This window comes from Enoplosus armatus, chromosome 3, assembly GCF_043641665.1.
Source record: "Enoplosus armatus isolate fEnoArm2 chromosome 3, fEnoArm2.hap1, whole genome shotgun sequence".
Taxonomy (NCBI): domain Eukaryota; kingdom Metazoa; phylum Chordata; class Actinopteri; order Centrarchiformes; family Enoplosidae; genus Enoplosus; species Enoplosus armatus.
The window spans coordinates 11743495-11758158 of NC_092182.1; the positions used below are offsets into that span (position 1 = coordinate 11743495).

Consider the following 14664-nt stretch of genomic DNA (forward strand, 5'->3'; position numbering starts at 1 on the left):
TGGCTGCAATGATTGACTGAACAAACTCATCAGGCACAAATTATATAGATTTTAAAAAACAGCATTTTGTCTTTAGATTTAAAAAAAGATAACTATCTAATGTTAGTTGGCCTGTTTTTTCTGATAACATTCACATTTAATAAAACTTTTTGATTTGTTTCCCTGTGTCCTAGATTGTAATGATTTTCAGACATGGACGACATAAACCTTCATTATCGCTTTCTGAACTGGAGGAGGCGTATTCGAGAAATTCGTGAAGTGCGAGCGGTGCGATACCGGGAGCGACTTAAAAGGATGCTGAGAGACGGAGACATACTCAGGTAACAGCGATGCAGCAGTGCCACTGTGAGAGTTTGAAATGAAGACACATTTATTGTGTGGTTTAGTCCCTCATTTTACGTTACAGCCTCTGCTTTGCTTGCTTTTTGGCAGAAGTGATGATTATAGTAGTGTTTTGTTTCTCTTTTTGGATCTCTTTCTAGGTATCATGGGAATTCAGATGAAGTTGGCTGTTTTGTGGCGGCCAGGCCGTTGTCAAGAAGAAATCGCTATTATGAAGTAAGAGTTGCATTTCTTTTCAGTCCATTACGATTAATACGACACAGGAGTGACATTTTTTTTTTAAGGGAAATGTTACAGCCACACTTGTTATTTGATGATTTGATATCAATCTACATGTAAATGAGCCTGATTTCTGACTATTAACAATCATTCTGTACTTTGTGTCCTTACGAGTCCCAGCATGATATTCAGCAATGAACCCAAACTGAACTCTAACCTGAGCTATGCACTACAAGTGGGAGCAGCTTCATTGTTGATTAACTGCCAATGTAATTATCAGCCTAAGTCCAACATGTTTTCTGCCATTCCCACCAGTTATGTTCTGTACTCTGTTGACTGCACAGCTGTCTAATTTTGACAGTTCAGTGCATTTTTGATGGCTCTCAATTCTCTTAATTATGACCTGTATCTAATGTAAGATTCAATCTAATAACAATGTGGCGTGATAAAACAGCCCAATTGCACATAATTGTTTTTAACATAAGTCACTTTATTCCCAATGAAAGTGAAAAGGAATGAATCAAGAGGGGTTAAACTGTACATAAAGTACATACTTTATGTAAATACCTGTATGTACTTGGGTGTTTCTACAGTGAAGTACTATGAAAAGAGCTGTGTCCCCATTTCAACAATGCATACTAATTTTATACACCATTTAATATAATCAAGGACGCTAGTATGCATACAAATCAATTTGAGGTATTGATCGACACTTTTTGTCCCACAATGCAGTGCACAACAGAAATGGAGGAGCTCCTCACAGCTGGAAATAACTAAAACAATTTTTGACATTTGTTTTCTCGTAACTGAGATTTCAGCTCAGATAGATTTCAGAAAACATAAAATAAAGTATTAGTATTTGGTAAAAAATATTCTGCGGTTCATTTGAAACCATCAGCAGTGATCCACAATCTTGTGTCATTTCCACTGAGTACAAAGTTGTAAAATACCTTCATTTCTTGTACACTAACTGTCAAAAAAGTGTACTGTGAAGATTGTGATGATGGCATTTTGTATTTACAGTTATATATCTTATACCTTTTGTGTTTATTATGGATTTAGGACACAGCTCTTGTTCTGTGGGCCATCATGTTGTTGAGCCACAATGAGAGAGAAATCATGACACTTCCTGGGAACACACAAAGATCTTTCAGCTTGAAAATAGATTTGTTGAATTACTTGGCAGCTCTTTTTTACATTGTATGCTGGGACTGGGCGTCCAGTAATTGCAGAAGGAAAAGCTGATTCTTTAAGTCATACATGCCAAAATCATTTACACCAAAGTCAGAAGCAGTGTCAGTGTCAGTCGCAGCACAAAAAATAGTAACTATCATTTTTTGATGAGCAGGTTTGCCAGTTTGCACATTTTCTTGAACAACTTTGATGTTTACACACTGTTCAATCAACTTAGCGAGTTCAACTAGGGTGAAGAAGATGTATGTCTTTTGATTGCATCATTTTTATTGTAAAGCCTCTGTGATTGAGAAGAGACGGTGATTTAGTGTTGGATCAGAGGAGAAACCAAGTAGGAAGAGCTTTAGTCTTCTAGAAACTCAGTAAATGTAGTCGGCAGGATTACATACACACGTTTCCTGCAGTTTTTAATATTGTTTACTAGTTTATTAACATTCATTAACTTCATACAAAATGTGTTATAAGCCCTGCCCCCCTTAGTTACTGTTGCTATGCCCGTCAAGACCTCCATCCTAGCATGAAACACGTGCTGTTTATAATGATAACGAAGGCAGATTTAATACAGTACATTTTAAAACAAGGAGTTAGACCAAAGCAGACTTGAGCTGAAATTACAGCTGTTAGGGGCAGATTTTATCAGCTGTAGCTAGGTAGCTAATTCAGATAATGTTAGCTCTTTGAGGTACACAAATGGAGTCTTGAATATGCACTTGCTTACATGATATTATACTAAAAGTTGCTAAAATGTACAATACTGTGCTGGTGACACCAGCTGAGTCAGATCACGACTCTTTATTTGTAAACAGGCTCAACTAGCTGCCAGTAACACTCTCTTCAGCCTGTAAGAAGAAGGGTCAGTGGTGCTTTTGAGTCGGTGTACTGATGCAGGGCCTTATTAATCTCAGCCTTGACAAATTTGTTGCGCAGAGCCAAATAAGTTGTAGCTCATTACAAATCATGTGCTGGTTTGTTTATTTCGCTGTTCTCCATCATCTAAACGCTGTAGTGCACAAACATCCCAAAGACAGTGACTGTTTCTCAGAATAAACCATGTTCAAACATGCCTAACAGCACACATCCTGCCCCCGGTCTGACGTGTAGTGAAACAGTAACTAACCCTCTCAACCTTTATACTTACGTGTGCTTCATTATGGTGACTCACTTTGTGGGAGTCACGTAGGAGGAGGGAGGGAGCGATCTGCGTAAACGGGCATATGAGCTATTAACTGATAGCAAAGTGGATACTGATTGTAGTTTTTAGGGTTCATCTGCATGTTTTACACTGACAGAAAAAAGGGATGTGTTACATTTCACTCTCAGGAGACCTGTGTGTTGAGGTCATGGGAAAGAACTTTAAAAGTTTCCTCTTCTCCCTGCCCTGGATTTGCCAGCAGTGCTCCGATTGCAGTGCGTCTATGTAGGGCTCCCTAGGGATGATGTCATATGGTCAGCATTCAGTTATGATAACAATGGTGAAGGCCAGCTCTTTACTTAAGGGTTTTCCCTTTGAACCAACATGCAGTTGTTTCAGGTTGGATTGGAAATGTCATGAAGTGAAAAGTGCAGCAGTGCCAACCCAAATGCAAAATGTAATGGCATGTTAAAATCTGGGGTGGAGCCTGAAGGAGCAGAGCATACAATCTGTACAACTCTTAACTGGGAGGAAGACTGTGGTCCACCACTTTGACTGAAATCTCTCAACAACTGTATTTGGATTGTGGACATTTTGTACAGACATTCATCTTCGTCTGTAGAGAATGAATGATCCCCTGACTGGCTAGCAGCAGCAACATCAAACATTTATTTATCCAATAATTTAGTTTATGACCAAATACCTGAAAAACTAATGAGATTCCCATGAGCCTGAGCTGTACTTTGTGTGTAGTGCTAATTAGCAAATATTAGCATGCTAACTCGCTAAACTAAGATGGCCAACAAACATTATACCTGCTAATCGTCAGCATGGTAGCGTTGTCATTGTGAACATGTTGCCGTGCTAACGTTAGCATTTATCCCAAAGCATCGCTGTGCCTAAGTACAGCTTCACAGGGCAGCTAGCGTGGCTGTAGACTCTTTATAAAATGAAATATAAAGTTGTGTTGGCGATATAAACATGATTACTTTGCTTGGATAAAACCTGTTTCTTTGTGAACACAGCACGCTTGGACTGTATTTAACTTATCTCAGTGGCTGAATCACCCTCGTTTGATAGCATCCACCAAAAGTAAATCAAAGAAATTCTGATTAAAAAGACATACAGTATATCTGTGTCCCTCACCCTCACTGCACCCCTCTCATACTCCTCCTCTTCCTCTTCCTCTGTCTCAGCACAGCCTGTTCTGCTTATACTGTCTCGCAATATAAAAGCCTCCCACACATGATGTGTAATGAGTAGTTCATGACTCGTTGCTGTGAATGTTCGTTGCATCTTTTAAATTCAAGGTTGGCGTCCAAAGAAAAGTGTCAGAGGAAGAACAAAATGACTCCTTACATTATTTAGAAGAAACATTAATATGTAAAGCTACTAGCTATGTTTTGATGCTCACAGCTTGTTTGTAGAAGATAATGACACCCTTCTGTTTAAAATTAGATGGTGAGATTATTTTTTATAACATCCCAAAGATAATCAGTTTTTTTTTTCTCTTGTGTCTCTGTGATAATTCAAGCTGTGTCTTTGTAGGTGACCATCATCGATACAGGAGTGAGGGGAATGATTGCTGTTGGTTTGGTGCCTCAGTTGTACAAGCTGGACCATCAGCCGGGCTGGCTCCCACACTCTGTGGCTTTTCATGCTGATGATGGCAAGTATGTGACAATGATGATTTTCTTTACATATACTGTACACTGAACATGTTCTCAATGATACATGACATGGAGATGCAGCAGAATAAAGTACTGACATAAAGTAATGTTATACATCTCATGTAGGTTTCGCACAAACTCACTTGTACTTGAAGGATTCACAATTTTCCCCAGTCTGTCTTAAAACAATGGCCAGGTACCGCTATGAACATTGAAACAGATTTTGCTTGCTGTAACAATTCCTCCTGTGCATATTGGCCAGTAAGAGATCCCTTCTTCATGCGCTTTCAATGTCTGACTTGAGATGAATTTGGGAAAGTCCTGACTGAGCACTCTTGCATATTTATGTTTGGTTCTCAGAAACTGTTTTTAGCAAACACATTTATGTGGGACTGGCCCTTTTTGGAGTAGCTGTAATGATACAACAAACACCAGGATTTATAGTACAAGTTTGGATATCTACCTTGTGAATGTTTCCGTCCTGGTGTTTAGAATAACATGCTGTCAGTTGATGTGAATTCAATACAACACTGTAACACTTCCCCTAAAAAGGTCAGACCAACAGCACGCAAGCACTGCTGGCTCCATCACAAGGAAGTGAGATTTTTTTTTTTATGGATGCCTTCATTAGAGCTTTGACAGTAGAGAGAGAGAGTAGAGAGAGAGTAGAGAGGCAGGAAGTGATGGGAGGGAGAGAGGTCGGGAACGACATGCAGCAAAGGGCTGGAAGATATTTCAGTTCAGCAGGGATGCCCATTATTTTCGAAAATTTCAGTAATATAAAAATCCAGGGGAAAGTAAAGTATGGTATTGTATATAGCAGTGTCAAGTGTTTTTAGATAGAGTGTTTTCTGATGTTTCTCTGTGAACATCTGCAGAACATGAAAATGGCTAATCATTAAGGCTCATCAACCTCTTTTACTTGTCTTTCCACAGGCTGTATAATGGCAACACTGTCGGACAGCAGTTTGGTCCAAAATGCTGCAGAGGTGACAGAATCGGCTGTGGAATATCTCTGGACTGTGATGATGGACAGTTAACAGTGTTTTTTACCAAAAATGGCAAGGAAGTAAGTGTCCCATTACCATCATATTACTTTACCGTAAACAGAATTTATTCCACCATTTCAATTTTACAAGTGAATTTATTCCTAGTTCCCAGCTACGTTTCCCTAAAAATACTGTATCTGAATGTGTGACTTCCACAGGTCGGCAGAGTGGAAATCCCAGCCTCTCCTGATGCTCTCTACCCCGCCGTGGGAATGCACTCTCTGGGGGAAGAAGTGCTGCTGGACCTGAACGCTGAATGGGGAATGGAGGAGGATGATGGACAGATGATAGTGGATAGTCATGAAGAGGACTGGGGCCGTCTCCATGACGTCAAGGTGACCGGCACGGTAAGTCCTGTTGCAGAGAGGTAGACAATTTCCTTTTTTTTTTTTTACCAATTCTAGCAGGTCTGCCAGTCAGGGACATTAACCGTAACATAAAAATGTTACAGGTTGTCTCCTTCATAAAGGTTCATGCTGTGTAATGGTTGGCTGGTATCAGAGGGAGGATGAAGCAGAGGGAGAATCAGCGTGCACCAGATTATTGTTCTCAAATACATCAGAAAGCTTTAAGCTTTAAACTTTAAACTGATGTCTGAAACTTGGCTCCTGAACCACATTTCTACATTTCAAAGGTGATACATCACTTGTTTGTCACTCCATCACTTGTATACTTTCAGTTTTTCCCCATTAGTTCCAAAAGTCCTTGTCAGACTATAAAAAATAAGTATTTATATACTTTAAATATCCCAAACTCTTAAAGGAGTACTACTGCATATGTAAAAAAAAAAGAAAAGAAATTAGTTTGTGAAGAACACAAATCCTATCCCAAACCCTAGCCGTGTATATTCTGACACATAAAGACACTTACCAAGTCTGCCCCCATCCTCTCAGTTCGCTTTATTGAAAAATATAGAAGTGATTAAATGCAACAGGACTTCATCAAAAAGTCAAATAATCTGCCCCCAAACATACTATCAGTGATCCTATGTGGGTTTAGTGGATCTGTATCAAATCTAAAATCTGAAAAATCCATATTGAAGATCAACAAGGCAAAGTGCAAACTTTTAGATTGCAAGTCCTAAACCAAATCTCAGAGAATTAATACAGAAATTCAGATGTAAATATTAGATAACCAATATAAACAGTATTTTCTCTTAAGTGCCCATTGACCTCCTCTATCTCTCTCTCTGGTTGGGTCTTCACCCCTCCCTGTGACGGCAGGGATGCAGTGTTTGTGTCTGACTCAGGCTTTAGTGCTCACAAAACCTGGATTGAAAGGGGATGGGAGGGGATCGCAGCTGAATAGCCTTTAGGCAAGAGCAAGTAACCTGTATGCCACCCACACATTTAATTAAACATCATTTCTACAAATGTGGTCCTGTCCTGTATGAATACAGGCCCCACAAACAGTCTGATCTCCCTGCAACTCATCAGTCACACATGTGCACGTCTTAACACAAAATGAAAAAAAACAAAAACATGTCAGTAACAAAGCAACAGTGGTGCTTTTCTGTGGGATTTCATGAGGCTTTGATATTGAAGTTTTGTGATATTGATTTTTGGATTTCTGTGTTGTGACTTCCTATTATTATGCATCCTGGTTTCTTTTTTTTTTTTTATCTATTTGAGCCTCAGTTTCCCTCAATTTGTCCAAACAATAACTTCAAGTGTTATTCTGTTTCATTTTGCTGACGCTTGTGATTGCGTGTTGGGTCAGGCATTTATTGGACACAGGTTTAAAATGTTGACATGCAGGTGTGTTAAACACATACTTATTAAGAAGACACACGAAATCCAATATTGTCTACAAATAAACTGAAACTGGCACAGCTGTTTAGAGATTAATGAGTGATTTACTATCATCCAAATGAGGTAAGTCACAGTTACAACACTGGAGCGATTGTCTACCTCTTGAGGTTGTGCTTACGTACTGACAAAAAAGAAATCAGTCTGGAAATGCTGATGAATGAGAATTCTTTAAATACGATTTAAGCCAGTAAACCAGCATCATGTTGTTATTGGTGCAACCTGCTGTTTGTTAATGAAGGAAGTGAGAACTTTACTGGGCAAACTGGCAACCATGTTAGTAATGAGATGTTGGGCCTAGACACTCTTTGAGTGTGATAGTCTTTTGCTTTCGCTCATGTTGTCATCTTCAGACGGTTGTATTGTGGTCCTATGTGTACATCTACTGCTCTGATGACATTTGGGAGAGTCTCTCTGTAAATGGAATCAGCTTTGGTGGTGGTGTTTTCCAGAACAGTTATGTTATCTCTGTTGCTGTAGCTTTGCTTTTAGTCCCCAAACAGTACGAGGCAGAGATGACGAATCTAAATCCTGCCCTATTTTTCCGGGAAAGAAAGAATTGCACTTTGTTGCGACCTACTTTTTTTCATCTCATCATCCAACATCCCTAATAGGATAATGTGTGAATAAAACATTTCCTCTCATCTTATTCAACTCTTGTCTCCTCCGACCGGAGAAGGGAGCCGCAGCCATGCCAGTGCAAAAACAGACATGCTGTCGCTAGCAGTGAAACGCATTGTACAGTCTGGGGAGTTTATGAGTCATTAAAATAATTTGAATAAACTCTTCCTCCAGTGTTGTTGACATGCCTAAACATACAGTAGGTTTAACAACCTGCTTGATTAAAGCTAGGTAGTGTTTACATTTTATTAATTTAAGTAATTACAGATACAAAAGATTATGAGTTTTAGGTCTAAAAGCATTGGTTTTAATGCATTCGTATTGAAATAGCAAATACAGCAAGTCTTTTTTATGCAGCGTTGACACCAACACACTGTTTGAGCTGTCTCAGAAAAAACAATGAAAGTAGTGCATCATGCATTATGGAGATTAGTGGAACAGAAGTAGCGGCAGGACTTCGGCTCTCTATATGCGACAGATAGGCAACTTAATGCACAAAACTGATATATTATCACCACTGTGGCAAGTTGTGGCAAATACGTAGCAAATGCGAAGGCAGTGGCAACATCTTTAGCAAGCAATTGCCTGTTTACACATCCAGCAGCCATGTAGCAACAATACCATTAATTTAGAGTCGTGTTTTTGGCCACACCACTAATGTAAATCCAAAATTCACTCTTCTTTTAGCTCTGATCAACATCCTGCAAGAAATATCTGTCTCTTTACCGTTAGATGCTCCTCTGTGTTCACCAGCTAACTAGTCGCTAACTTTTTCTGCTGTTTGCTGTTGGGCAGGTAGCGTATGGTGGGTTTATACGTTTTTTTGTTAGTTGATTAGAGCTAAAAGGCACATAGTCATCATGCTAAGATACTAACAAAGGTTTAGAGACATGAATCCAGTTTCTGTGTTTGGTCGTAACTTGTATGTGTAACCTATACATTATTTCCACAGCTGCTGGAGTACGTGGGTAAAGGGAAGAGCATCGTGGACGTGGGCTTGGCTCAGGCCCGACGGCCTCTCAACACACGCTTCCACTACTATGAGCTGGAGATCACAGATGCTGGAGAGAAGTGTTACATCGCCCTGGGGCTGGCACGCAGGGTGAGAGCCTCCTCGTTTTTAGTTATCAACATAATGAACACATGTCATTATCATTGACACTCCGTGTTACTTACAGTACACACTCTGTGGTTATCTGTCTGTAAAGAAAACTTCTCCCCCCTCCCCTCTCACACCTCGTCATCGCTCTCCCTCATACGCACCACTGCTCTCACTGTTTCCAGTCTGAGTGATGGATGACCGAAAGAGGAAAAGCTAACAACAGAATAAATATTGTCTCATTTCACCCCCACATCTGGTTTTCCATAGAAAGCAGGTTGTTCCATTTACATGCTAATCTACCATATTAACCAGAATGCTGAAGTCAAGTATGTGAGAAGTTAGATGAGATAAGATGAGAACTTCTGATTGTTTGTCTCAGTTTCTTTCTGTTTCTGCTTTATTTAACATCCTCTTTCGATGCAGTCAGTCACTCTAGACAAGAAGGAGTAAATAGAAAATAATTACAAGTATGCAGGAGTTCCTCAGGCAAAACAATTTAAGGTTGATATCCTAATTGATTTGGCTCAATTAGGTGGTTTTAATCAGAAATGTTGACAACAAGTCATAATCCATATTTTGGAAATAAGTGGGGAGTGAGAGGAGACTTGTTGAATGTTTACACCACAGACGCACATTCGGCTGCCTTTGGCCTCGCATGAAATCATCATGAACTCATGTGCACATTCTGTTTAATTGGAATTTAACAGTGTAGTAATTCCTTAGGATGCAGTCATCGTGTCATTTAAGTGACAGATATGAAATGAAGTGTGGCTCAGATATTGCTGCTCTCCGCCGGGACTCGTAGTTCTCAGTTATTGGACGCTAATTGATTGAGCATCATTCTTGCTAATCACACGGCTGTTTTGCCAGCTGTGATGGTGCTCGCAGCCTGGGAGGTGGTGGATCACTGTAGCACTCGCCCTTGACATTAAGCCCCCACACCTCCACCCTCCCCCTTGACTCCCCTGCCGTTAGTTACTGTGTGTGGGCATGTTGCGCCCCCGGGTCAGGCGGCGTGGAGAATAGAGCTCTATCATTTTGCTGATTGTTGCCCAGGAATTGTTTTTCTGGATGTGTCTGCGGTTTTGGTGGAGCATTATAAATCCATCAAACGGTCATTCCTGAGGTTTCGCTCCATCCCCCGTCATCTCCTGTGACGCGCAGCAGTCTGCTGATGGGAAGCATTAACTCTCGCTACAACAATCAAAACAAAGGTGTCTCTCTCTCTGTCTCAGGGTAACACATGCTTACCAGTTACTAGTTGCTCAATGGTTGCTTATATTGGATAAAGGAGTCATTGTTTATGGTGCATTCCTTTTCTCTTTTGTTCCTTCAGGGGAACAGTCTTATTATCTCTGTTTTCTACGCACCAGTCTGTCTTCTACGCATAGACACCTTATCTCTTTAATTCTCTGGTATTCCTTCAGTCTTATCTTCTCTTGCTTTCTCCTTCCAACACCTAGTTTTCTCATCTGCTGTGGCCATCATCACATCAGTGCTCTGCTTACAGCGGCTTATATGGTTACTTAGACCTCCTAGAATAAGACCAAACACTTCACTGGTTTTTTACCTTGTATAGTATGTACATGATAGTAGTTCTATGTTTATTTTACCTATCTTTGTTCAGCTTTGTTGACCTTGTTTTTTTTAGCAATTTAGTGATCAGTGTCACATTGCTTGGTGAAAGACAATTTACTGTTATAGGTCATAGATGTGACACATAAGGAAGCCCAAAGCTAGATACAAACTGTGTGTAGCTCTATTTGAAGAAGCAAATACCAGATGATAATGGATACCTGGCCAGATTCCCGTTACAAATCACCTTAAATCTTGATTAACTGTGATAATTTAGTGATTAATAATATAACCCATAGATGATGACATGATGTGCAACCCTAAATTTAATTAGGGGAAACTTCTTAAGACATTGATATCCGCATCAAAATATATTTGTTTTGTTTTTTTAAATAAATGGAAACTCTCACCACCTAGTTTGGTGTCATCTCACTGTAGAGCTTTTATGTATTTTCTGCACCTGTCTGAGATCAGCTATCAGTTTGGATTTGACTTTGTGATGCAGCGATGACATTGTTCAGGCTGGTTGATGTGTTAATGAATCATAAGATGTCACTTTCTCTTTTGTCTCACAGGACTATCCCAAAAACAGACATCCAGGTTGGAGCAGAGGCTCCATAGCCTATCATGCAGGTGAGAAACCCATATTAAAGTATCACTGACTGTTTGATATTTTGTATTGTACACATTTATTGTGTCACCAACAATCACACTGTTAATGCCACCAGACTGTCACTCATGATTCTGGCAATGGTAGAAAGTACAGATTATTATTGATAGCCACGCCAATATTAATGAAATATTTAAAAGGTTATTATTGATTTCCTTGTCACTTTAAAAACAGCCAGAACAGTGCCTTGCTGAAAACAGTTTCCACTAAACTTAGGAGTTTTATTGTTCCAACTTAATATTTAATGCGTGTTCTTCCTCTGTGTCTGCGTGGGTTTCCTCTGGTTGCTCTGGTTTCCTCCCACAGTCCAAATTACACAGGTCAAGTGAACTGGAAACTCTAAATTGCCTGTAGGAGTGAGTGGGAACTAGTTTGTCTGTCTGTACAGTGTGTGTTGGCTGAGCGGGATCAGTGGTTCAGCAAATGAATGGGTGGATGTGACTTCACACTCCTCAACCAAACAAAAAGATTGATATAAATGTTGGCAGATGTTGTCTTGTGTATGATTGTATCACCTTCTCTCTCTATGTGATGTAAAGCTGTTGTTCTTTTGCAGATGATGGAAAGTTGTTCCAGGGCAGTGGAGTCGGGGACCCGTTTGGACCACGCTGCTTTGAAGGGGACATTATGGGCTGTGGGATCATGTTTCCACGCGACTACAGCCTCGATGGTGGAGGTGAACATCTTTTGTATTGTATCCAAAACACTGTTACTCCTCATGTACAATCTCTAAGTGTCTTTCTTTCTTACAGATGATGTTGATGACTGGGACTTCGATGTGCTCCCCAAGCCCAGTGAGGTTCAGAATGACTTGTATGCAAGCAATGAAGATGAGGAGGATGAGGGAGAAGATTTAGAGGGGAGGAAGGTCATGGTGAGATGCTGTCAAAATCTAAGAATATAAAACTAGAGACTCTTAATCCTTCAGTGCAAATATTCCCATTTGCTGTGTGTTTGAGCAGGTGTTCTTCACCAGAAATGGGAAGGTGGTGGGCCGGAGGGAAGTGGCCTTACCTGAAGGAGGCTTGTACCCCACGATCGGCATGATGAGCACGGGGGAGAAGGTCAGAGTGGACCTGCACCCCCTCAGCGGCTGAGCAGAGTGGAGGAAATGAAATCAGAGCGAGGACGAAGGATTGAGCTCCAGTACATCTTGGAGATCGGACAATAAATAATACCTCCACATCAACGGGCTCCAAGATGTTACTTGAAAAGTCACTCCAGTGTAGAGGGTGACTGTGGCTCCCTCATGCTGTAAGAATGATCTTAATGTTTTTAAAAACAATGATCAAAATAATGCATGTTAATATTACATGTGTGCCTCACAGAAGTGCTTCAAAATGAAATGTTTTTTACAGAAAATTGTTAAGCCAGTGGTTTGTGGGGGTAAAACTATTTTTTTTGACAATTTCATCACACAAAGTAAAGTTAATAAACAAGGGCCCCACCAGAATAATGAATGTAAAAATCAGAGCTAACACATGGACCCTCGTATCAGCAATGATAAATGTCAGCAGATATGTAGCGCCACCCTCACAGCCTGCAGCCATACTGTTCTCGTTACCGGAGGTCTGCTGTACTTCTCCTTACTGGTGGTGTGTTACTGACACTCAGTGGTGAGAGTGAGAGTGATAGTCTGAAAAATAATGCTCGGAAAGTCCTGAAGTCCTGAAAGCACTGAATGAACGAGTTTACGCTGAAGCAAAGTAAAACTAGCTGCTTTATGTCTGTGGTTCTGTACGAGCGTGGGTTGTTGTTCTGACATGGAGTCATTACGGCATACTTTGTGGCAACCGTGCAAACCACACGCAGTAGGAATTTATGGGATAATTAAATGTAATAACAATTTGTTGAAAGGAAATCCAAACCATCATTATGACCCTCAGTTGTTTTTACTGGAGGAAGCAGCTTTAAAAGCAAAAATTCCAAATCAAGGTTGGTGTTTATATCATGACTATCTGTTGTCCTTTTTTAATCAAATGTGATTTTTACCTACTAGTTGACGATGTACATGTCATTAAATACATGTGCAGGTCATAATCACACCGACATCTTTGGCATAAACATTTGTGTCTATAAGATGTGACAGAAAAACCAAAATCATGTCAGAGGAAGAACCCAAACAGATTTAGACCAACAATTACTGGAGGTGGTGACCGTCTGAGTCTATTGATGCTTTGAATGTGTTTTTGCAGTATAGAGATATTTGATGTCCAAGTGTACCTACACACATGTTCTTTGAGCATGTATCTTACAATTTGCCTTACACGCACACACAAACCAAGAAAATTACTGATCTCTATATTTAAGTTAACAAAAGTAACTTGCAAGCCAAACTCAGTGGAGCCTTTTGATAAATTAAACTTCACAGAAAAAAAGACACATTTGAAGTCATGACATTGAATATATTTCCAATGGATCATGAGGTATTTTGGATGAAATGGATAGAAAATGTCTCAAAAGGGGAAGAGAAATTCTCTTGAGTATTAAACCCTGTCAGGACAAGAGTAATTGAGGACTAAACATGGTATAGTAGTGAATTTGTTATTAGTGCAACATTTGAATATTTTACTTAAGACCTGAATGTTGAAGAAGCCATACTGTAACTAACATTTGCTGCTCTCAGGTATGTTTGAAAATCAAATGAAATACCTTGTCTTTTCCATGGTTATTTTTGTGATTTTGCGCTATGTTAAAATCAACCATTGATTTCCACAAACCTGTAGTGCATTTTTTAAAAATGTTTTTGTGTTTGGTCACAAACTGAGTTGTTTTCCTAATGAATCTATCTTTTTGAAATTGAAGACTCTTCACATGTAGTTGAATAGTCAAAGATTGTTTTCTTTTTACACACAACACCTCCCATTTACCAAATTAAGGCGCTGCTTCTGGTATCAGTTCATACTACACTTACAACAGGTTCCTCTGCAGATTTCTGTGCTACAAGTTATTCATAAAAATATCACAATAGGCTGCAATTTAGAGAATTTTAACCTGCAATGCTGTTTAAAATTGTTTTCATTTTTTTTGTCTGACATAAACAGATAAAAGAACTTCATTGGTGTTGTAAGTAAGATTTACAACCAGAGTGCTTTTAAACATTTGACCTTTGCAAAGTGCCTGTGTGAAAAGAACCAGTCTGGACTCTTAATACACCTGGTGGTAGGATCCAGTTGTTGGAACGTTGGTTCTCGCTGTCATGCTGACATTCACACTGAAAACCTCCGTCTGCACCTCACCCCAAAGGTGTCACATGTCTGTAGACTCTGCAGGCCACTGACA

At 39.8% G+C, this 14664-nt stretch overlaps 1 protein-coding gene across 2 annotated transcripts; it reads left to right on the forward strand.

Moving 5' to 3' along the window:
* Positions 1-192: 192 nt before the first annotated feature.
* On the forward strand, positions 193-12761 carry LOC139283235 (SPRY domain-containing protein 3-like). Of its 2 annotated transcripts, none has more exons than XM_070903217.1 (10): positions 193-320; positions 483-558; positions 4436-4560; positions 5494-5626; positions 5765-5953; positions 8988-9137; positions 11288-11345; positions 11939-12058; positions 12135-12256; positions 12345-12761. In XM_070903217.1, the coding sequence occupies exons 1-10, from the start codon at positions 193-195 to the stop codon at positions 12477-12479; spliced, it is 1236 nt and encodes a 411-aa protein (XP_070759318.1). In that variant the 3' UTR covers positions 12480-12761. The 2 variants fall into 2 exon arrangements, with proteins under 2 accessions (XP_070759318.1, XP_070759319.1); XM_070903218.1 differs by having other exon boundaries at positions 11939-12052.
* Positions 12762-14664: the final 1903 nt, after the last annotated feature.

Excerpts from the sequence above, each read along its gene's own strand:
- LOC139283235 (XM_070903217.1), top strand. The coding sequence starts at position 193 with ATGGACGACATAAACCTTCATTATCGCTTTCTGAACTGGAGGAGGCGT. Across the intron at positions 11,346-11,938 it reads CTCCATAGCCTATCATGCAG|ATGATGGAAAGTTGTTCCAG; the intron begins GTGAGAAACCCA and ends GTTCTTTTGCAG. Across the intron at positions 12,257-12,344 it reads TAGAGGGGAGGAAGGTCATG|GTGTTCTTCACCAGAAATGG; the intron begins GTGAGATGCTGT and ends GTGTTTGAGCAG.